The sequence below is a fragment of the Eumetopias jubatus genome, unplaced genomic scaffold (genome assembly GCF_037043125.1).
Source record: "Eumetopias jubatus isolate StellerSeaLion01/CBP00866 unplaced genomic scaffold, mEumJub1_p1.0 scaffold_9, whole genome shotgun sequence".
In the NCBI taxonomy this organism is placed as follows: domain Eukaryota; kingdom Metazoa; phylum Chordata; class Mammalia; order Carnivora; family Otariidae; genus Eumetopias; species Eumetopias jubatus.
Window position 1 is genome coordinate 139,284,195 of NW_028274815.1, and position 23,014 is coordinate 139,307,208.

Here is a 23,014-nt window from a genome sequence, read left to right on the forward strand (position 1 = left end):
GCTCCGTTACCAGGGGCTCGTTTGCAGAGCCTGTACCAGCCACTGCGTCGCTGGGGGCTCATTGGCAGAGCCTGTACCAACCGCTCCGTCGCCGGGGGCTTGTTTGCAGAGCCTGTACCAGCCGCTCCATCGCCGGGGGCTCATTTTCAGAGCCTGTACCAGCCGCTCCCTCCTTGGGGGCTCGTTTGCAGAGCCTGTACCAGCTGCTCCGTCGCCGGGAGCTCATTTGCAGAGCCTGTACCACCAACTCCCTCGCTGTGGGCTCATTTGCAGAGCCTGTACCAGCTGCTTCGATGCTGGGGGCTCATTGGCAGAGCCTGTACCAGCCACTCCCTCCCCGGGGGGCTCGTTTGCAGAGCCTGTACCAGCCACTCCCTCCCCGGGGGGCTCGTTTGCAGAGCCTGTACCACCAACTCCCTCGCTGTGGGCTCATTTGCAGAGCCTATACCAGCCGCTCCCTCCCCGGGCGCTTGTTGGCAGAGCCTGTAGTCGCCAGAGCCTGTAGCCACACTCATCTTGATGGCCTCCAGCTCCACCTCCCAAGAAGCGCTGCAGGCCTCATCATCTGGGTCCGGGGGACCTCATCTTGATCAGGGGCACTGAGCTGGGACCTTGCTACGTGTGGATTTTCAGGGCCCAGCTGTGGCAGGTTTTCACTCCCCAGACTGATTCCACACACCTGTGATCCTGGCAGGTTTGGAGATGGGGGCACCAAACACCTCGAGTCTAGACCTCACCCCTGGCAAAGCTGCCGGAACTGGTCCAGCCACGCTGCCCCACCTGCGCCTTCCAAATCAATAAACGCCAGGGAGTAGCACAGAAAGTGCCACCCCCGCCCCTCCCCAGGAAGGGCATGAGGTGCTTTTCTTGGCATTCCTAAATTGTACTGGGCCGTGCACCGGGGTGGTAGGCTGGGGCAGAGAGGTCATGTGAGGGGGAATTTACACAACCTCGTGGCTCAGCAGGATGCAGGGTGACCCTCGCCAACGGCCTGGCCGTGAGCACGTTAGGGAACACCTCTGAGCCCCAGCCTCAGTGCCCTCTCTCTGAGAAATGGACATAGTGATGTCAGCCTGGTGGGCTCAGCAGGGAGGGGATGCGTGTGCCCTGGCAGCGGGGCAAGGACTGGTGGGGAGGCTCGCCAAGGGGCTTTAGCTCCACGGAGTCAGATGTTTTCTTGGCCCAGTACTGTTGGAGATATGTCACAGCAGAGGGGGACAGAACCTCAGGGGCTCCGTGGGTGACTGGGGGATCTCCCAGGGACCAGGGTAGGTGCCTGCTCCATCCAGACCAGGCCCTGGAGTCAGGGATCAGACAAGGCACTGCTCCCCTGGCTCCCAGAAGGATGCTGCCATTAGCTGGGGCAGTGGACCAGTGACCCTATGGGGAAGGTCATCAGAGAGATCTGCACAGGAACAAACACCCTGTGTTTTCCTTCCTTGTTTAGCAAATTCAGACAGAGGTGCTGGGTGAGGCACAGGGGACAGAGGAGAACTCGTGAGAGAGACGGCGGCTCCCCAAGGTCCCGGGGGGTGGGGGGGCTGAGGAGCAGAACCTAAATGAATGTACTGCAGGTGGGTGCAGGCGATTGCATGCACAAATTGTCATGTACTGATGAGATGCTCTCACAATGGAGAAATCAGGGGAGGCTTCTCAGAGGAGGTGACCTTGCTCTGAACCTTGGGGGCTGGTACAATCGATCATATTTTCTGCTCTTTGGGATGAATGACCAGCACCCACTTTCCCTGAATGCTGTGCATCACACATCTAACTTGTTGCAAGCAATCACAGACACCACTCAGCAAGGTCCTTCATTCAGTAAAAACTTTGGGGCACCTGGGTGGCTCAGTGTTAAGCATCTGACTTTGGTCAGGTCATGACCTCATGCGTTCTAGGTTCGAGCCCCACAGTGGGATCCGTGCTCAGCAGGGAGTCTGCTTGTCCCTCTCACTCCAACCTCTGCCTCCGGGTCACGCGGCTTCTCCTCTGGGTGTCTCTCTGTGTCCCCTCTTCTTATGGGGATGCCAATCATTGGACTTAGGGCCCATCCTAATCCAATGTGACCTCATCTTAACTCACAAAGACCCTATTTCCAAATCGGGTCACATTCTGAGCTTCCATAAGGACATGGATTTGGGGGAGAGAGTACAGGCCTGATCTGCTTTTCTGGGGCTCCTAATTGTAACAGGCATCCTGTGAACTCAAGGATGAGGAGGAGACAGCCCTCCAAGAGCTCACTGTGGGTAGCCACCAGCCACATGCCGCCGTTCAAACTTCAGTCTTTACCGTTACATAGAATCCGGCATTCAGGTCCTCACCTGTGCCAGCCACGTGGCAGGCACCCGCAGCCCGAGCAGTGCCCCGGGATCCACCCCTGATTGCCCTGTGTCATAGGCAGCCAGCGTGGCCCCTCTGTCCCATGTTCACACGGGGCTGCCCGCCTCACGGAGCCCCGCAGACACAGGTGCTCATCAGCTGACCTGAACTGTGACGCAGAGGCCGAAGGAGGCCCGGTCCTCACCTCGGGGTTCTGGGGGTACACCGCTGTCCTCAGCCTTCAGCGGATGGCGGGCGGGCAGGTGGGCAGGAGGACGTGCAGGGGGCAGGGGGCAGGCTCTCTCACCTGCCCAGACGTCTGGGCCCCACCGTCTCCGCTGGGCCACGGTGCCGGCGACCCCACGTGTCCCCCGGCCCCCACCACGGCAGATTCCGGCCCCTGCCCAGCAAAGCCTCGCCATCCACAAAGGGCTTCTGTTCGATACTTGATGAGCGTGGACTTCAGGCACCGGAAACGGGGAGGCGGGAGCGCTGAGGCCCCGCCAGCAGGCCGAGTGTCCAGCCCACTCAGCTGTCGTCTGCTCCGTCTGACATAATACACAGCTCTGTGGCCGCCAGCCCTGCTCGGAGCTCTGGCTGGTGACGCTGGGCCTTCAGGAAGGAAAGAGGCACTTTCAGAGCCTCTATCCGGAGGACCCACCCAGCCGCAGAAGGAGGCAAGGCCTCCCAGCCATCAGAGAGCTTGGAGACTCTGCTGGTTCTTCGGAACCCAGGCCCAGCTCTGGAGAGCAGGCTTCCGTTTCCCCCAGGCCAGTCCTGCAGCACTGGGAGCAGGGGCCTGTCCTGCTTTCCATTCGTTTATGAAGGAGCAAGCAGCTTCGGGCCTCAGAGTGACCTCCTGATGCCCCAAGTCTCCGGCCCCTCCTTGCCCAGATTGAGGCCTTCCGTGGCCTCCTTTTCCATTTGGAACAAAATCCAGAGTCTTCCCCTCGGCCCCAGAGCCCCGCTCGGTCTCACCATTTGCTCAGCCCAGCTCCGCCCACGCAGGCCCCACGCGGCCACACTCAGCCTGCTCCCCACACCCTGGCAGCCTTGCCCAGGGCCACGGCAGCCTCCGCCCTTTGGGGTGAAGCCAAGTCCCCACTCTTTGCCTCGACCTCAGCCCTCAGCCCTGAGAGCAGACTTTGGAGATCTGAAGCCATGCACTCTCTCAGGGGATTGACGGCTGCAAAATCCACCCCCCCCCCACCCAGAAAAGCTGCATTGGTTAGCCTCCCACCTCCAGCGGGGAGATCCCATGCCCCTGCGTAGAGACAGCCCCCCTCCCCGGGCCTTTGCTGTCCTGTCTCAGCCCCTGCGCCGCCACATGCCCCGTACGCCGGGCCCTCACCCTCTGCACCTGGCCGCCGGCAGCGTGCCCCTGGCGTAGGGTGGGCTGGCTAGCGTTCCACGGTCCAGCCTCTGTCCTGTGTCCTCAGAAACATCCAGAATGCACCAGCCCGCACGTCGCTCAGGCCTGGAGAGCTTGCAGGTCCCGTTGCATCCCCGCCGGCCTCCTCTGCCTCTCAGCTCTGTCCCGCCTGGGGGGCCTGGGCCTCTCCTTCAGGGCAGCTGCCTCGGGGTCTGCTCAGTGGCCAAGGGCCCCTCACCAGCTGCCCCTCCCCTCCTCCCACCCAGAGCACGTGGTCTCTGCATCTTAAGCGAGTCAAGTGAAATAATTATGCACTAATTAGCAGATCCAGAGACCATAGGTTGTGATTGTCCTGAGACCGCTGGTGGACACTCCCTGGACCGTCGGCATCTCGTGGGAAGGCCTTGTGTGCACGCCAGGCCTGCAGGGAGCCCAGTTGCGGAAAGGAAGGTCCCTGGACAGAACGAATGGCAGGGAGTCTGCAGGAGGGAACCAGTGCCTGAGACACACCAGGTGCCCCAGCGCCCCAGTGCCCATGCCGCCCGCCATCCCCACCTAGCTTCCCGCTCCTCCAGTGCTGAGGACTGGCCCACCCCTCCACATCCTCCATGTGCCTCTCTCCTGCCCCCAGGTGCTTGAGGCCCCCGTTCTTCTTGTCTTACCAGACATGACCCCCAGGGAGGCCTCCCTGACCACTCTGTTCAGGGCCTGTGCCCTTCCTCCTCCTGTCCCTGAGCTGGGTGGGTTCCTTCATGGCCCCCGCTCAGAGGAGACTGCGCGTGAGCTTGTTGGCTCCTTTACTGTGAGTTCTCCTCCTGACACAAGCTCTGTAGGGCAGGCCAGTCTGTTCAGGCACCACTGACTGACCAGCGCTCAGCTGCATGCCTGGGGCACTGGAGCAGCTCATGAAATGTGTCGAAAGGTCAGGTTGGGCGTGGCAAGGGCAGAGCCGGCAGAGGGGCAGACCCAGGGGCAGGGCGGCAGAGCTGTGACCCCTACCACTTGAGATCAAAAAGATCAGTATTTGCTTTGATTTTTTGTTTGTTTGTTTGTTTCCCAGCTACTGAGCACTCCAATCTAGGTGTCCTCGCTCTTTGGGACCTTTTATACTAGATTGCCAGAGTCCATGAAAGAGCATACCCCAAATTTTATACTGAAGTGTGAATGGTTGATAGAAGTGGCACAAGGTGGCATTTGCACTTTATCAGAGAGTAGAGCCTGACGCTAAACAAGGGACACTCCAAGGATGACTGTGAGACACCAGCTTTCAAGATTTGGGGTGTGGTGTCTCTTCCCCTGGGGAGCTTAAAAAGCATAAGCAGAGAGCGCTCATCCCAGACACAAGACTCATGGTGTTCGCAGAGGCCTTGGATGGAGCGCAGCAGCTGCCTCTGAATCTGTGACCCTGTGCCCCAGCAGGTGGCCGGGGAGACACGGGGCTGTGCTCAGCCCAGCTCGCGTCAGCTGCTCAGGAAGGGCAGGTGGTCCGCTGGGGATCCTGCTCCAGACCCCCTTTCCCGCTTTGCTCACAGGCGGTGTCTGCCTTTGCCTTCAGGGGAAGAAACGAAGTGGCCAAAGGGGGCAGGGGTTGCTGCGGGTGAGGGAGCAGAGTGTGTTTCCAGCTCGGGCTTTGTGTCCCGAGCGGCCTGGCTCTCCCCCGACCGGCTCCGGGGAGGGTCTGAAGAGCAGCCCAGAGTTAACCAGACACCCCTGGGCAGGTCGCTCAGCGGCAACCACACAACAAGGACACCCTCGCCTCTGCTTCCAGGCTTTTGTAAAACCTGCGGGCGGCCGCTGGCGGGGCGTGGGGACCCCGGGCGACTTGCTCGCTGCCCCCCCCACCCCTCCCCTGGGCAGGCGGACCCTCAGGCCACTGGGCCCAGGCGCCAGAGTTCCGGCCCCGCAGGAAGGTCACGTTTCTCCACGAGACCCCTGCACAAATCTGTACCTTTCCCCTCCTCTCCCCGGGAGAATCTGATCCCCCCCGCCCCTGGGAACAGCAGAGTCTGGGGGAGAAACACTGCAGACACTTCTCAGAGCAGCTTCCCATGGGGCAGAGCGAGCCATCTCGACGAAGGGGGAAATCCACAAACATAATTGCTGCCCTGTCTAATCAGGCAGAGCTATGTAAGTGGAGCATTTTTACATGATTAAAATGTCAGGAGAGGCCTCGGTACAATGGGAGAGGCTCAAGTGTCTCCTGTGTGCCTAGCCAGAGACACCCCTGCCGCTGACACCGCTTGCCTGCACGCTCCCCTGCATGCTCCCCCAGGCAGAGTGTCTGCGTCACACACTTAGCGCAGAGCCACGGACGTCCTCAGACCCACTGCCACCTACCCCTGGGTGAGGTCACTGGGGACCCCACCCTGGCTCCCCGTCCCCACGCACGCAGACCCTCACTGGTCACCTTCATTAACTTGAAATGTCTCCCCACATGAGGGTGGAACAAGAGGGTCTCGTAGTCTTACAGGATTTTTAGGAAAGCAAAACCAGGACCTTCCCATAGTTCTCAAGATTCTCCAGCTACACTGTCGGCAAGGGCAGAGGTTTCATGTAGGGCGATCCACATAGCTTTGCTCCAGCTGAATCTCGCAATCACCATCATCAACCGTGGTTAATGCCATCTCGTTACTCAGTTTCAGGGGGATTGTCCTGCAGCGACAGGACCAGCATCTTTCCTTTGCTTCCTGGGAAGCCCAGCAGCGGGCCACATGAGAAATTCTAAAAATGTGTTTTCCAAGAAAATGAGCTCCTTGTAAGTCCTCTGAAGAGGCCCGCTGCAGGGAGGCAGTGGTGGGCCGGGTGGGGTGGCAGTCGGTTTCTCCCCGCTGGTTTTTGGGCATGTTCATGGAACCCTGTGTTGAGTTCACCAGCTGCAGCCTAGGGGTCTCGGCAGCGTCAGTGAGGGCCGAGATGACTCTGCCAGCACCTGGATTTTCGCCCTGAATCTTAACCGATCCCCCGCCCGGGAAAGGGAAGCAGGGGAGAAACAAAGGCACTCTTGTCTTGGGGCGTGAGCTCTGCCCCAGAGACAGACGCCCGGCCCCTGCCGTCCGTGCTCCTGGGTCACACGCGGGGCCGCCGGCTGGGGGGTGCGGTCTGCGGGGCCCGAACACGTGCACTGGGCGGGCGCCCCCCCAAGTCCCCAGACGCGAGGCTGGACGTCAGAGCCAGTCCACGCACCCAAGCCCACGTTGGAGCCCTTTTCCGCAAGAACGCCTAGAGATTCCTCTTCTCACAAGAACAGCACATCTGGGGAAGAAAAGAGAGGCGCACAAAGAAGAAAACAGCAACCAGCCATCCGAGCTCCGGAAGATGCCCACGGCTTACAGGGGACCGACGCCCGCGTGTCCGGGCTGCACTCGCCACCGGGGTGCATTTCCCGTGTTACAGACCAGCTGTCCTGACGAACAAGGTGTGTGGCCCCTGTTGGCGCTTGGCGGTGTGTCCTCCACGTGGGAAACACCCTTCTCCCTCAGCACTGTCCCGCATCTGGGTTGTCCATCGCTGGGATTGGCCAAGACTCGTTTCACAAATCCCCTGCTGTGCGCCTTTCATTGTTTTCCATCTTTTCCTTGAGCTGAGATGTGAGTCCAAAGAGCTGGCCTCAGGGACAGGGAGGGAGGAGGAGGCAAGTCAAGGACCGAGCCTCCCGTGGGAGTAGCTGGGGCCCTGGGGCCCAGCCCACCTCCTCCAGGAAGCCCTCACTGCTTTCTCGTCCCCTTGTGGGCATCTCCCTCCTCTGCCCCTTCCTCAGAGGCCTGGCTGGAGGGCAGGGGCCCAGCAAGGCCACCCTCTTCCTGTAGGTTTGTGGTCTGACAGGACAGCGGTGGTGGGGTGAGGGTGGGAGCCCTGGTACAGGCCCGGCAGGGCTCAGATAAATGTACAGGAGGAAGGAGAGGGTGTGCTGAGCGGGCCGGTGCAGGCAAGGGTGACAGGAGGAGGCCATGGCCTCTGACCCCTCCAAGGGATGTGAGGGGCTCTGGAGGGGTGGGTCCCAGCTCAGGGGTCTGCCCTCTCCTGGGCTCCCGAGGGGGGCAAGCAGTCAGGGCAACGCTGGCTGGGGGTCCCCCAGATCCAACCTGTAATAAATCCAGCTTTCTAAATAAAGTTTTATCGGCACGTGGCCACGCTCACTCGTTTACGCACGTGGCGGCCTTCCTGACACAAGGGCAGACGCAGGTGGCCGCACAGCTGCCCCCACCCCAGACCACTCTGAGGTGGCGCGTTCCTTCGGATGGAGCAGGGATCGCACCCGTGTCCTCGGCTTCGAGGCTGCTTGTCCGCCAGATCCAGGGTTGCAAACGGGCAGCACAGAGACAGGTTCCGCCCCGGGAGTGGGAGGGTTTGTTGTTTTTAAGACGTAGCATTTAAGCAGGATATTTGCAGGATATTTTTGTATACAAGACCCAATTTCTGGATTCTCTTAAAATTGGGAGGCTGTGGATCCTGGAGCCTGCTTTCCTCTGGCAGGACCCGAAGCCCCATCCTCCCGAGGCTCAGGACCACAGGCCCCGGGTGGGCACCCGTGTCCTCTCGCGAAGCCGCCAGCAAGACTTGGGGGTGGAAGGGAGAGGGAGAGAGCGCAAGTGTCTCCAGGCAGAGGCAGGGAAGTCTCTGTGTTCACTGTGCAGACCACGAACGTCTGCTGCCCCACCGTGGCTGGCCTCCACACCCCCTCAGCAGCCAGGACCCCGCACCCGTGGCTGTTTGCCTTTGGGACCTACCCTGCGTTTCCCTTTTTTTACCTCTCACCCATCCCTGCTTGCTCGGCCTGCTCAGACCCTGATGGCCCCTGCCCAGCTGGTCTCTGGGGCTCTGCTCCTGCCCCTGCATCTGTCCTGACTCAACAGCCAGGCAGTCCTATCCACGCACAGATCTGACCATCGCTGTCTTCTCAAATCCTCCTGTGGCTTCCCATCTCCCCAAGTCAAGTCCAAACATAGCTTCGGCTCCTTGTCCACCCTCTGGCTCACCTTGCCCCTGCTCACTGGCCTATCTCCCCAGCCAAACCAGAGTTCCTGCCCCAGGGCCTTTGCACTGGCTGTTCCCTCTGCTGAAAACATCCCTCCCCCGGATACCCTCCAGCTCGCTAATCAAGCATCTCCTTAGCAAAGAAGTCTTGTCCGGCCAGCCTGTATGAACCAGCAGCCCACACACCCCCAGCGTCCTCTGCCCCCTCTCCTGCCTCCCTTTCCTACACAGCCCTTGTCACTACCTGACGGGACAGGTATTGCCTATTTATTGGCTGTCTCCTTCCCTGGAGCCATGGTTCTCAACCAGGGTGATTCCCTCCCCACCGCGGGGACACTGGGGGTGTCTGGGGAGAGTTTGGGTCGTCACAACTTGGGGGAGATGCCACAGGGCACAGGACAGCCCACTCAGAGAACGACCCAGCCCCACGGAATCCTTGGCTTCCAGAGCTAGGGCACGTGGCTGCTCAGTGGTCAGGTGTGAGATGTGCATGCATGGCCACGAATGTCCCAGCCCTGGGCAGTGCAGATGCTGTGTCTGTGACCCAGGGTGGGTGGCCGGGAGGGGCCCCGAGGAGGAGACATGCCGGGGACCAAGGCGGCCCCATCTCCCTGGACGCAACACCTGCTCTCATTCTTCCCAGAGCCTCTGACCCCCAAAACCCTTGGTGGTCATTTCTAAGAGCTCATCTCCCCTCTGTGCCCAGCAGAGGGAAGGGGGAGAGGGCAGGAGGGTGGGTGCTGAGCGCACCCCGCTCACCCAGAGGCCTTGGCGCCTCCGTTCCCCACGCAGCCGGCCGAGGGAGGAAGCCGTCCCTGCAGTGCTGGCATTTTCTCTCGCTTCACCTGGCTCAGCTGTTTCGTGTGGCAGAAAGCAAACCCGGTGCGGGGGAGGGGGGGCGAGGAGATGGGGTGATGGGGTGCGGCGAGGTTTGTCAGGGGGTGCCGTAGGCTCACGCAGCCTCGGGTGGGGGGCAGGCGTCCCCATGCACCCCGAGTGTGCAGAGAGCAGCAGAGGCACTGCTCCACCTGGTCCGAGAGCGATTTCATTCCCCAAAATAACTGTCCCGCAGGCAGCCACTCCCGCCCCCCGGCCCCCGGTGACCACTGTTCCAATGTCTTGATGGACGGGCCAGGGATGGGCGCTTCACATCAGGGGGGGCCTGGGAGCCTGTGGCTTCGTGTCCGCTCCCTCTGCTCAGCACTGTGCCGTCGAGGTTCGTCCGCGGGGTCGCTCCTTCTCTAGCAGAGCCCTGCCCCTGCGCGTGCGTGGAGCAGTGTCTACTCACCTGTGGGCAGATGGACAGGCAGGTTGCTTCCACCAGTGGCCACGGTGGCCGGGCAGCTGTGAGCCCTGGAACAAGCATTTGTGTGGACTTTCTCCAGCTCCCGTGGGCCAGGGCCAGGCACAGGATTGCTGGTCATGTGGTCACTGAGCGCTCGAAGACTTGGAGCCTGTTTTCCTCAGCGGCCACACTCCCCATGCCCCCGGGAATGAGTCCCAGTGCACCTGATGGACAAGAACAGTGGCCCGGGACCCCTCCTCCCACAGTGGCCATTCCAGACGCCCTCCTGCTCGTTCCCAGGTGCCAGTCAGACAGCCAGGTGCTGAGCAACATGGGTTCCGGGTGCAGGAGGGAGGCCCTCAGTTTACTCATTTCTCAGTTCCCGCAGTGACAGCAGTGACAAGCAAGAAAGCACGAGGGGGCACAGGGCCCGGGGCGGGAGCCTCAGGACGCCGGCATCGACCCAGTGAGCAGGAGAACCCTAACCTCGTTCAGGGAGGGACGCTGGGAGGGTCTGTGAGTAGCAGTGTGGACACCAGGCTCTCAGCCTCAATCTACACCCGTATCCCGGCCGCCAGCTCCCTGCAGAGGGCCCGCTGCAGAGGGCCAGTGTGGGCAGGGAGACATGCTTGTAGCATGGTAGGGGACACGGGTCCAGGAGCTGGGGACACCATTCTCAGGCTGGGTGGCACCCTGGGCTCCACCAGCACGTGGGAGTGCAAGTCGCAGACTTGATGTGGGCCGGGCTGCAGTCCTGGCGGCCGGTGTGGGGAGGGGGGCATGCAGGGGCATGCGGGAGGCTTTGATGCTTTTCTAGGGCAGGTCAGCTGGCTGCATTATTGATGGCTGTTCTGCAAAATTTAAATGCTGAGCTATGGGGAGGGAAGTGAAAACCCCAGGGACCGCCCATGTGCAGTTTTCTTCCCTTCTCTTGGAACTTGAACGCGGCCAGATCACATTTTAATGAGTTCACTGCGGCGCCGCTGCTGACCAGGCAGAGCAGGAGTACTACCGGGCGGCAGGCGGGGCGGGCCGGCGGGCACCTGCGCACAGGTGGGAGAAGCTGTCACCAGCTGGCCTCCAGCGGGGGAGACTACAGAGACACAGGCTCGCCCACTCCCCACCCAGCCACCTCCTCCAGCTCCACTGGAGGCTGATTCGGAGGGCAGAGACCCACTGCATAATTCAGCCCACGGAGAAGACCACTGTGGGTCCAGAGCTAGGTCCGGGGTCATCTTTTTGTCCCAGGAGAGCCAGGCAGCCGGTTTCAGGGACTCCAAATGGCCAGGCCCCAAGCACACTGTCCACCAGCCATGGGTGCCCCCCCAAGACTCAGTTCGATCCACCGCAAAGTAGGGAGGGTTGCACCCCTGCACCCCAGGCCGCTAGAAGATAGATGCGCCACAGCAAATGTGGTCTGTGGGGTCACCAGCAAGAGGCACTAGAACAGCACTGAAAACCGTCCCCGGCTCATTCGTGGCCCCAGGCCCGGCCTTGTGTAAATGAAATGTACCTTTGGCCGAGAAGCAAGGTACCACTTAGTAAATACGTCAAACCGCCCAGCACACCAGAGCCCTCCCACTGGGTCGCAATGGGACAGTTATGTAAGGGTGTCTGTGTCCAGGGACGCCAGGCGACCGGCCGCCTCCCTCAGTCTCTGGGCACCATGCCAGAGGGGATTTGGTGAAAGAGAAAAGAGTTACCACTGCTGGGTCTGAAAAGTGTACTTTCTAAAGCAAAAGCAACAACACAGGAGCCGAGCCAGCCCCCAGTCCCGAGAGCTTCCCGAAGATGCAAATCCCCAGTCAGGGCTGAGCTGGCCTGGATCTCAGAGGCCCCGCCCACGGGAGGCACGGGCTCGGCTGGGGGGCCCTGCTGACACCTCCTCCTTGTGGCTGGGTGATCGACCCCCCCACGCCCAGAAAGCCCCCCACCCAGGGGGGTGGACCCCATCCTAAAACATGATCGGCACACCTTCTAGTGGGGGTGGCCTGCACACACACGTGTGTACACGTGGGTCTGTACACGCACGCGTGCATACACACACGATACACCTGCGCACGTGTGTACACACTCACATACCTACACACGCGCGCGTGGGTTCCTGTGTCTCCAAGGGCAGCAGCCCATATGGTCCCGGGGAAGAGGTTGTGAGTCCGTGATAAGGGAGTAAGGAGGGTTTGGAAAAGTGACCCCCCCGTTCCAGTCACACTCTTCCTCTCTTTGGCTGAATCCCTCTCTTCGGTGGTCAGCCTGTACTCTCGCTTGTCCTCTGCTCTGGCCCCTTGTCGTGGCGGCTGGTCCCGGGAGGCAAGGTGGGGCGCGAGGCTTGGTGGCTCCTGTCCATGTCTGCTCCACGGTGTCCCTCCTGCCCAGGTCCCGCGAGCTCACGGGGCGGTGGGCTCACGAGCTGCGGATCCTCTCTGTGCTTTCTCACCCATGATGCCCAGCAGAGCCCCTGGCACCAAGCAGGGCACGGACAGTGACGGTGACCAGGGAGTTCATTCACAGACGGAAGGCCCGCTCTCTCCCTCCGGCTCCTGGGATGGCTGGAGCCTTCCACTTTGAGGCTGGCAGTCATGGGGGCTGAGCCCTGTGGGTGCCCAGCAGGGGGACTCTGGACCCCTCAGCCCTGCAGAGCCAGCACTGACCCCATCCCAGGCACCCACCCCCCCACCCAGCCTGCTGTGCTTTGTCCTCTGGAGACGCCTGTGCAGCCAGGCCTGGGGGGTGGGTCAGCCTGAGGGGCTTCCCCAGTGTCCGCCCCTCCAGTCCTCCAGAATGGAACTGTCTATGCTGCACCCCCCGCCTCGCCACTGTCCCCAACCCAGGCCAGCGCTCAGCCCCGCCAGAAACAAACTACAGGTGCCTGTGGCCCAGAGCTGTGCCCGGGACAGTCGCCACCCGTCCCTGGGGAGAGTGGCCTTGTCCCCAGGTCACATTCTAGATGGCAGAGAGAGTGGTGAACGTGACGTCCTGGGCTCTGGAGGCCCTGCCTGTGGGGCATCAGCAGGCAGAGGACAGGCCACGCTGATGCTGATGCGGAGAAGAATAGCAGAGTCTCAGGGAATAGCAGGGGTGTGGAGCATGAGACCAGGTGTGTGTGTAGGGAAAGCAGGTGTGGGAGGAGGAACAGGTGTAGGAGGAGAGCGGGTGCGGTGGGGGGGCAGGGGGGGGCAGAGTGGGTGGGGGGAGCAGGTGAGAGCGGGTGCGGGGGGGGAGCGGGTGCGGGGGGGAGAGCCGGGGCGGGGGGGAGAGCGGGGGTGGGGGGAGAGCGGGGGTGGGGGGAGAGCGGGGGTGGGGTCAGAGTGGGTGGGGGGGAGCAGGTGAGAGCGGGTGCGGGGGGAGAGCGGGTGTGGGGGCAGAGTGGGTGGGGGGGAGCAGGTGAGAGCGGGTGCGGGGGGGGGGGGAGAGCCGGGGCGGGAGGGAGAGCGGGGGTGGGGGGAGAGCGGGAGTGGGGGAATCAGTATCCCACTCTGGTGGAGGGGAGGCCTGGCTGGTGGGAGGGAGCCGAGTGTGGGGCAGACAGGATGGCCCTCAGCCTCCCTAGGGTGGGAACGTGCTTGAGGAGCAGCAAAGTGGGGGGGGGAGAGGGGAGAGGGAGGCCAGAGGCGCTGTCCCTTCTCCTGGGGTGGTAGGCCTCTGCTCCTGCCCCGGGGAACAGAGCCGGGAGGGGATGCTGTGCCTCATCCCGGGGAGAGGAGAGGAACAGGTGAGCCACTGAGCCGTAACTGTCCAGCCAGGGGCAGAGGACAGCCGCTCAGCCTCTCACACTGCATGCCTCTGAGGCCTCAGTTTCTCTGTTTTGTCAGGAGAGGTGACAGGGAGGCCCCTCCAGCTGAGACATTTCCTGGCTCCCTAGCCAGGATCCCCAGGTGTGCTTTGCAGGCTGGGCCTAGACATTCACAGAGAGACCTTTAAAACTACACCCTTGTGTCTAGGACTAATTTCTACTATGGCGGATGCTGGCTTCTCATTTACAGCGGCAGCGTGAACTTGGTTTCGAGCGTACGCATCAAAGCACAAGGAAGCCTTTGGTGCAAGGGGTAGTGTGAAGACAGAACCTCGCAGAGGGCTCGGCCTGGGACTCGGGGGCCTCCTCGGGCCCCCGGATGAGGAAGGCCAGGAGCGGCCTGAGGTCCCCAGAGTGCGGTGGCGGCCCCGGCAGGGCCTGGGGTCTCACGGTCCAGGGCTCCGTCCTGCAGGGCGGGAGGAGCGTGTCCAGCCGCCGGGGAGCGGGGTGAGCGTGGCCCCTGCATCACAGGCTCCTGCAGGCCCGCGAGCGCCGGGCCGACTTGCCAAACCTTCTCTCACTCCCTCCTGTAAGTAACGCTTACCGAGCACCCGCTGTGCGCTCGGCACGGAGCGGAGCCCGAGTCCAGCCAGCCGTGGGGGCCGACGCGACAGGACGTTTACAACACCCGTGGTGCAGGCGGCCACCGGCCGAGATGGCAGAGGGACGCGGACACGGACAGGGGACCGGGCAGCCCCTGTGACGAGGGGACGCCCGCGTGCAGGAAGGATGCTGAGATTCTCCACAGCTTAGATCTCAGAGTCGGTCTCAGGAGGGAGGAGAAGATTGGATTGAGCCAGAGAACCTTGGGTGAGACGTGAAAACTGCTTCCGAAGCCGGCTGCCCACCGCCCCGTCTGAAAATCAGACTTGGTTCCGCCGCCTTCCCTCGGGAAGACACCGCAGGGACCAGGCGGCGGCCCGCGTCAGGCACAGATGCCACCAGGCTTCTGGGGCAGGACCGCTCGCCGGGGCACGTGGGGGCCTGGGGCTCGGACTCGGTGTGCCCGCCTTCCTGCTGGCCCTGGCGCAGTCCCCAGCTCGACGCTGCCCCATCCCTAGCGGAGGCAGAGCCGCGACTTAGGGCGCCGCTTCAATGGCCAGGAAGGAAGGGGCAACTTCTTTCTGCCGCGGGTGGTGCCACGAGGTCAGGCCCGCTGGGTTTCTGAGCGGCGGTGTCCACGCAGGTGACGGGGGATCCTGACGGAGCTGCTGTGGGGGGCAGCCGCGCTCTCTGCGTGCTGCCCATCCCACATCCAGACGGAGCCCTGCTGGGGGTCTCCACTGAGGTGGCTGTGGGGCCACCACTGGCTCCGTCTGCATTGCGTGCATGACAAAAGCCTGAGAGCAAGGACTGCCCTCAGAATCCCTGCGGGCACCTCCCCCCGCCCCCCCCCCCGTGTCCTATGCGGCCCTGGGGGGTCATGTCACTCAGTGGCCCCAGCTGTGAGATGAGCAGGGCCATGTGCTGGGCCCTGTGCTGGGCCCTGTGCTGGGCTGACTTCCCTGGGCAGCGTGTTCTCGCTGTTCACACTACCTGTCCCAGCTTCTCCCCCGGGAGGGTGAGCCCCGTGCCCCTCACTCAAGAAGCAGCTCTGAGCACCTCCAAGGGGAGGTCAGGAACACATGCCAAGATCCCGGCCACCCCATGGGGTGGTGATTCACCTGACACAAGTGATAGTGGATAGAAGGAGCGAAGGAGGCACGATGGATGATGGGGGACCGATGGTGGGTGGATGGAGGGGCGACAGAGACAGAAGGGAAGGACGTAAAGGTTAATCTTTTTTTAAAGATCTTATTTTTATTTATCTGAGAGAGACAGCGAGAGAGAGAGAGAGAGATTGATAGAACGAGTGGGGGGAGGGGCAGAGGGAGAAGCAGACTCCCCGCCGAGCAGGGAGCCCGACGCGGGACTCGACCCCGGGACTCCAGGATCATGACCCGAGCCGAAGGCAGTCGCTCAACCGACTGAGCCACCCAGGCGCCCCAAAGGTTAATCTTTTAAGAGAAAACTTTTGAAACGTGACGCAGCACCCAGGCAGATATAAGCTATTTCTATTATTTGTTTCATGTCTCCTTGGTTGCAAGTTCTACCCATTTTCACAAATGTTAACTGTTTTAGTCATTTACTCAATTCCTTTAACGAACACAGCTGGAGAGCCTACCGTGGACCGGGCACCAGGCTGGAGTCCAGGCACACAGCCTCCCACGGGGGGCACTGCCGCCACCCCTCCCCTCACGTCCAGCACCCCGGGGGCCCGCTAAGGAGCCCCGCCCTGATTGCACCTCCCCATGACCCACCCCCCAGCTAATAGTCCCCTTGAAGGAGAGACCCAGGGACCACAGAAGAGCTGAAACGACAGCCGGGGTGAAGCAGTGGGGGGAGGGTGGGGGCAAGAGCCCCCCCAGACCCCTGCCCGCCCGCCCTGGAGTAGGCTAGGCTGGACCCCCCCCCCCGAGCCACGGTCACAGCCACGTGGGACCGTGGGCTTGACCAATGGGAGGACGAGAACAAGTCTAGGTGGGAAAAAGTGTGCGGACACTCCTGAGCCCCAAGAGCCCCCACCCCAGCCGGTGGCCCAGCCAGACTGACAGCCTGGTTTGGTCCCCAATCTGCCCTGTCACCTCCGGGCAGCACATGCCACCTCCTCCAGAAGCCTGCCCTGCTTTCCCCAGCCCTGGCTCCCCCAGAAGTTTGTGGCGTCCCCGCCAAGCCTGCCCTGCAAGTTCCTGGCTGATGCTGCCCGGAGTCGGGGCCCAGAGCCGACACACATCTTCTGTAAAGGGCCCCACAGCCGATTCTCAAGCTCTGCAGGCCACGTGATCTCTGTCACTGTCACTCAGCTGTTGTGCAAAAACAGCCACAGTGTGCAAATGAACGGATGTGGCCCTGTACTGATACAACGTTATTGACAAAACCGAGCAGTGGCAAGTAGATGTGGCCCGTGGGCCGTGGTGTGCCGGCCTGACCCATCGTATGCACGCATTGGATCATGTGATTTCCCTCAAAGCCCCTCAGTGACTCCCAGCTGTCCACAAATGCCCGGATGCCATATCGGGCCCCTGGGACCTCGGTGGACAGGCTCGCCATTCTTCAGCATCTCTGTTGTCACTGACGGTCACTTAGGAACGTTTAATGCACATTCTCTGAGCTATGTGCTGGGCGCGGCCGTCGGCCCTGGGGACATGGGGTGAGTGGGACAGCTGTGGTCTCCCAGAGCTCAGTCTGGTGACGACGAGGTAGTGACAGCACAGGACCTAGATAGTCGGAACTGGGGTGGGAGCCGCGGGTGCAGAGGCCAGTCCGAGGGCAGGTAACGGGGGCCTGGCCCGTCTGTAGGAGCGTCCCTCTCTCTGCAAAGTGTCCATCCCTGGTTTTCCAAGCCCGACGCAGCACGGTGCTCTCTGGGCACCCCCGTTCTCCTCTCTCTCGGCACCAAACACGATTGTACCTGTCGAAGCCGGGGCCGCTGAGAAGAAAGCAGCCAGGCCTCTTGGTGCTGCGCTATTGCCCACAGCAAGCAAAGGGGAACGTCCTTGCAGCAGGGTGGGGGACGAGAGCTCCCGGGGGCCCCGCGGTCCCGACCCGCCACAGGGACGGGGCCATGGGGAGCACGTGTTTTGATGAAAAGGATGAGCAGCCTGTAAACTGAGACCCAGACTGATGCGCTGTGCCTTCCCACCCCGTTCCTTCCAGAAAGTTCAGCAGTACACCGTCATCATCCAAGCCACAGACATGGAGGGGAACCTCAACTACGGCCTCTCGAACACAGCCACGGCCATCATCACGGTGACGGACGTGAATGACAACCCGCCGGAGTTCACGGCGAGCACGGTGAGTGGTCGCGCCCCCGGGCAGCCGGCTGGCTGCTCTCCTCGCTGCATCTGACGGAAGGAGCCTGACGGCTAGCGGCGGCCCCGCGACACTGGGCGGCAGGAGCTGATGCGGAGTGGCGCCGCCCCAGGTGTCTGCAGCAGGAGAGGCCGGAGGCGCTGCCCAGGAGCTGGCCTGGGGGAAGGGGGTTGTGCTCCGATCCAGCACTGGGAGGCCCGACACGGAGCGACCAGTGACGCCCCGAGAAGTGTCTGGGACCAAGTGGGCTGGACACTCTTTCTGAATCCAGAATTGACCAGTGGTATTTGGGCTTAGCCACTTTTGGAGGCATGCGTGTGGCGGTGTGCACAGTGGGACCTGCTGGCGGATGCCCAGGTGGGGCCTCGGCCGGGGACAGGCCAGTCCCTACAGGAGGAGCTACGCTCTGCAGCCTCCTGTGAGCAGAGACCTGGAGGGTGGGGACCGGGAGCTCTTCCCCTTGAGGCATGGCTGGTGGGCTGCCGCGGAGCCCCACACCGGGCTGCTCCAGACATAAGTGACCCAGCGTCCTTGGTGGACACTCGTGCATGTGCATTCGGAAGCTAGAGCCCCTGAGTCACAGGGACTCCAGCAGGTTGCAGCTGCCCCGCGGGTTTCCGGATCGCCTCTTGGAGCCTCCCCTGTCCTGGGGTCCAGGCCACTGGAGGGCCAAGGGGACAAGGGTGCGACAGTAGTAACAGTAAAAGGCACCACACAAGCCACGCTGGGAGCCCTCCCCTGCCAGGTTCTAGTGCCCCCCTCCCGGGGAAGGGGGAACGCCGAGGCTCAGAAAGGCCAAGTCACTGGCCCAAACCCACACCGCTAGACCCTAAGTGGGAGCAGCTGGGATTGGACCCCAGAAGCTGTGCTGATTCTGCAGCAAGGAGTAGGGATGGGAGGGGAGGAGGTGGGAGACAGACCCGAGACCCCTCCTTCTCCCCAGAGCTGGTCATCGCCAGGAAGGCCTCTCACAGGCCAGAGTCCCAGGGGCAAGCCCCACCCCAGTGCCCGAGCATCCCCTCACCTGCTTCCCCATGCCCCACGCCCTGAGTGCTCCTGCCCCCGAATCACAGGGTCCCAGATCCCATGCCCCTGCACCCCCGCACCCCCACTTCCCGCACCCTTGGCCCTGGCGCCACGACCTCACCCGTGAGGGCACAGCGCCATCTAGTGGGCAGATGGCAGGCCGCATGCAGGGGGAGCAGCGCGGCCCCAGCCCCCCTGGTCAGCAGTGGCGGGCTTCCATTTCAATCCTGAGCCAGAGAGCAATGGCAGGAAAGGCTCAGGGCCAGGGTCCTGTGTAGCTTGGACATGGGCGAAGCAGCTCCCTAGAGACCTGGGAGAATAATGACGCCCAGGCTCAGCCCCCAGCAGGGCCTTGCCCACACCTGGCCGGAGACCAGCTGTCCTTCCTCCTTCCACCCTGCGCCTCTTTCTGTGATGACGAGAACACACAGCTGTCTTTAGGACACACCACACCTGTGCTGGGGCATGAGGGCAACACTCTCAGGCGAGCATGAGCGCAGGAAACCTCCCCCAGGTAACTTTGCAGTGAGGACTGCAGCCAGTCCCAAGCCAGGCTTCTGGCATTGTCCCTGGCGGTGGTGGGGCAGTGGTGGGCACCTCACAATGCTCAGAACCCATCTGCTGAGGCAGGAGTCTCAGATGGCACACAGCAGGTGCCCAGGCGAGAGGACACTGCTCCCAGGAACACGCTCTTGTCCTGGTACCAGCCTGTGGATCCTAGTTGTCTGGTGGGGCAGGGGCACCAGCCCTCCTGACCACCAGGACCCCCAGGTCCCCCCTGGGAAACAGCCTCGGGACCTCCACTGTCACCATGGAAACCAGGGCAGAAGGAAAGCAAGCCAATTGTCCCTGGTGGGACTAAAGGATGTGCTTCCAGGCAGGAGGCACCAGGGTGACCGGGGAGGGGAAGACTCCGTCCAGCCCTGCTGGTCACCTCGGGCCACCATGGGTTTGGTGAAAAGCACACCAGTGGAGCACTGGAGGAGGCATCGCTGGGAGTCAGGATTTGGCTAAAACCCCCAGGGACTGGAACAGGATGCTCAGAGCCCTCACCTGTGTCCCAATCCTGGTCCAAGCTTGCACCTAGGCGCTCTGCAGAAGGTGTGGCCAGCCAGGGAGGGCAGGCGATCACACACATACCAGTAGCTACAGTGATGGGCAAAAAGCCAGTGGGCTCCAGCCAGAGGCAGACCGGAGCCCTCGCCCACCCTCCTGCCCCCACACAGCCTGACTCCGTCTTCTACGCACAAGATGGTTGGCTGGTGTCCTAACTTACCGGGAGCTGAAGCAGGCACATCCCGTCCTCTCCAAGACACGAGCTCCCAGAGAGACCTGTGGCTCTCCTGCTTCGAGTCAGGTCGAGGTTTTGCTCATTGTGTGACAGGAATGTGGTATGATGCACACATCTTTGCCACCAACCAGGAACAACCTCGTGCCCGTCCCCGGAGCAGCCCCCCACCCACCGCGTCCATCGCCAAGGTGACCTTGGCCTGTGCTACAACCTCGCTCCATCACATGGATGGCGTCATGCAGAGCACGTGATTCGGTGGAGTCCGGCTTCTTTCATCCAGCAGAGCATCTTTGGAGCACATCTGTGTGCGGCTGGACATACTCCCACGTTCCGGGGGTTTCTCCACGTTCAGCGCGGACCTCCGGACCATCCGTGAGCCACTGGCTTCACTTATTCATTTTCTCCTTTTTAAAGACCGATGTGAGCTCTCTGTTAGGTGATTCACACGCGGTACAGGAATTTAAAAGGTATGAAGTGACCGGCCACGAAGAAGGCGTCCGCTCCCGCCCTCTCCCGCCTCCACCGGGCACTCGCACCCTACACCTGCTGTTGTCTGGCTTCTGTTTTTTCCCTCACGATGTGTCTGGGAGACTTCCACATCCGCAGACCCTGAGTGGCCCTGAGATTTTGCTCAGTGCTTGTTGGGAATAATGTCAGGCTCACGGGAGAGCTGCCAGAGCAGGAATGAGAAGAACAGCCCGCGCCTGTGCACTCTGCCGCCGGGACCGCAAAATGCCGCACGTCCATGACAGGGAGTCCTATGCGTCAGGGCCCTCGTGTCTGGAAGCTTCTGTGTATTTCCTGAGGGGTTTTCCCTGACGTGGCCCCTGAGGCCTTCAGGTAAACGGCCACCAGAGACAACTGAGGCCCAGAAGGCTAGTTCCAGGCAACCCGAAGCCACACAGAGAGACCGTCAAACCCAGAGCGCCTGCTTCCTCGGCTACCCCCTGTTTGTGCCACCCAGCTGTCCTTCCGGATCCCAAGTGTGTCTTCTGTCCCCTTCTGGGGTGGAGCATCTTCTGCAACTCCAGCAAGGGCCCCGGGCTGCCCCGCACCTTCTCCTGGAGGGCAGGCCTTCTGCCCGCTGTCCCGGCCCCGATCCAGCTGTGACAGCCGGTCCTCCGAGTCTGAAAGCTGTCTTCCCTTCCGCACGGCAGCCACAGTGAAAACACCCTTGGGTCCCCCGGAAATGCTGGTCCTGGGAGGGCCCATGATGGAGTGAGGACAGGGAGGGTTGTGTGAAGGGTGCCCTTCCGCCTCCCGGGGCTGGGCGTCCCCACGAGGGTAGGGATGGAGGATGTCCCTTGATCCGCACACACCTCTGAGACTTGGGCGCCACAGGATCCACACTGAGACCCTGGACAGAAGGAGCATCCGGCCCCGGAAGGTGACTTGGAGGGCGTTCTGGGGAGGACTCCTGCCCACACAGCCAGATGAAGGGAAGGTGGGCACAGCCTGGCTCCCGGGGACGTTGCACCTGCCTCTCCTGTGCCCCAGGCGGCCTCGGGCAGGCTCCGGGCCTGGAGAAGAGTATGAGGATGAAGGCTGAGGTGCTCAGCGGCACCTCAGATCCTGATGTTGGTGGGCCCAGAGAGCACGCGGCAGCTCGGCCTCGCTCGTCAGAAGTGCGGGCCGCTGCGGTCAGGACCGGGTTCCCGGCAGGGAACGTACTCCATCTCCCACACCTGAGGGCTACCGTCCCAGTGACCGTGGGCTCAGTAGGGGGTCAGGGTGGCCCGTGGCGTGTTCCTTGAGACGGGTGCTGGGCGGGGCCCCAGTACACTGTCAGCTTGGCACAGAGGGGTGGGCAGGGCCGAGGGCTGGCCACATCCCTGCACGCAGCCCGGCTATTTTTATCAAGCTTAATCAAGAACAATCAGCAGAAACTGCAGAGATGAGAGGGATTTGCAGGATCCGGTTCCTATTCTTAAATGTTAATTAAAAGTTAGTTTCCTTTTGCCTGTGCCGCACGCGGGGGTAGAGGGCAGCCTGCTGCGGGGCCGTCAGGCCGTTCAGCCGGCCCGCTCCACACTCCCTCAAGGATGAATGTGGGGGTCTGCCGGGCTAGGGGCTGAGGCCCCCAGGACACAACCTGCACTCTGCCCCAGGGGCTCCTGTTAGCCTTATCCTGGGGTCTTGGTGGGAGGCCCTGGACCCCCAGTGTCCCAGGCCCTTTCCACCAGCCCAGGCCCCTCACATGCCCACGGAAGGGTCTCCTGGAGTCAGGAAGCCCCTCATTAGCCCTGACTCGGCCCCTGCTAGCTGTGCGACCGTGGGCTGATAGCTGAACCTCTCCGAATGTCCCCACTTCACCCTGAAGTGACATACGGTCCCGAGGTGATGTCAGGAGCATCCGCTGATCTCCACGAGAGTTAATGCCTTAAACGATGCTGTCCTCTGGTCTGTAAGTGCCACGGACAGCAGCCAGCCCTCCACCGCAGGGCCCTGAGCAGAACAGGTTCAGCCTCGACACACGTGAGTCCTGCCCCAGCTCTGACATCAGGTGCAGGGCTCCCTGCGCAGTTGCCAGATCATTCGATCTCTGCCTGGTTCCCTCAACTATTGTTGGGGGGGTAAGAAGTCATTAAGGTACAGCATTTTTGCTGTTCAGGAGTTGTGGCTGATGGGACGCATTTCCCTCTATCACACGTTCTGACTGCATGGCCTACGCCCCATACCAAGGCAAGCATGAATAAAATTACGTGTTAAAAAAATGAATTTGGGTAAACTAATATTCAAGTAAATGTTACAAAGAAAAGGGAGAACGGTCGTGGTGCCCCCGCCCCACCCCGCCAGGGCTCTCCAGAGATGGGGCATCATTGTGGAGGCCGGCGAGGGCCACGGCAAGCTCAGCCCCTCTTGCGCACAGGTCACCTTCAGAGGAGTTAGAAATGGTTTGCCAGAGGCAGAGGCAATGAACTGGGGAGACCTGGGTCCTGTGAGGCTGGGGCCCCCACGTTTTTAAGGCTTTTCTTGGGATAAAACTTGAAGTTCCATCCTCGAGGGGGCCTGCCTGCCTGGATGGAAGGGCCGCCTTGGCTTTGGGGTTAGACCATGGGCTAGCCTCAGAACCCCATCGCCCGCAAGTGGGCTCTGGCCCAAGCC

At 61.9% G+C, this 23,014-nt stretch overlaps 1 protein-coding gene across 2 annotated transcripts in view; it reads left to right on the forward strand.

The window, feature by feature from the left end:
• The window catches only part of CDH4 (cadherin 4), a 527,153-nt gene that overhangs the window by 485,423 nt on the left and 18,716 nt on the right, over positions 1-23,014 (forward strand). For both annotated transcript variants that reach the window (XM_028091197.1, XM_028091196.1), the window contains one exon: positions 17,437-17,574. In XM_028091197.1, coding sequence (XP_027946998.1) covers positions 17,437-17,574 — 138 coding nt within the window. The remainder of the gene's footprint in view (positions 1-17,436; positions 17,575-23,014) is intronic.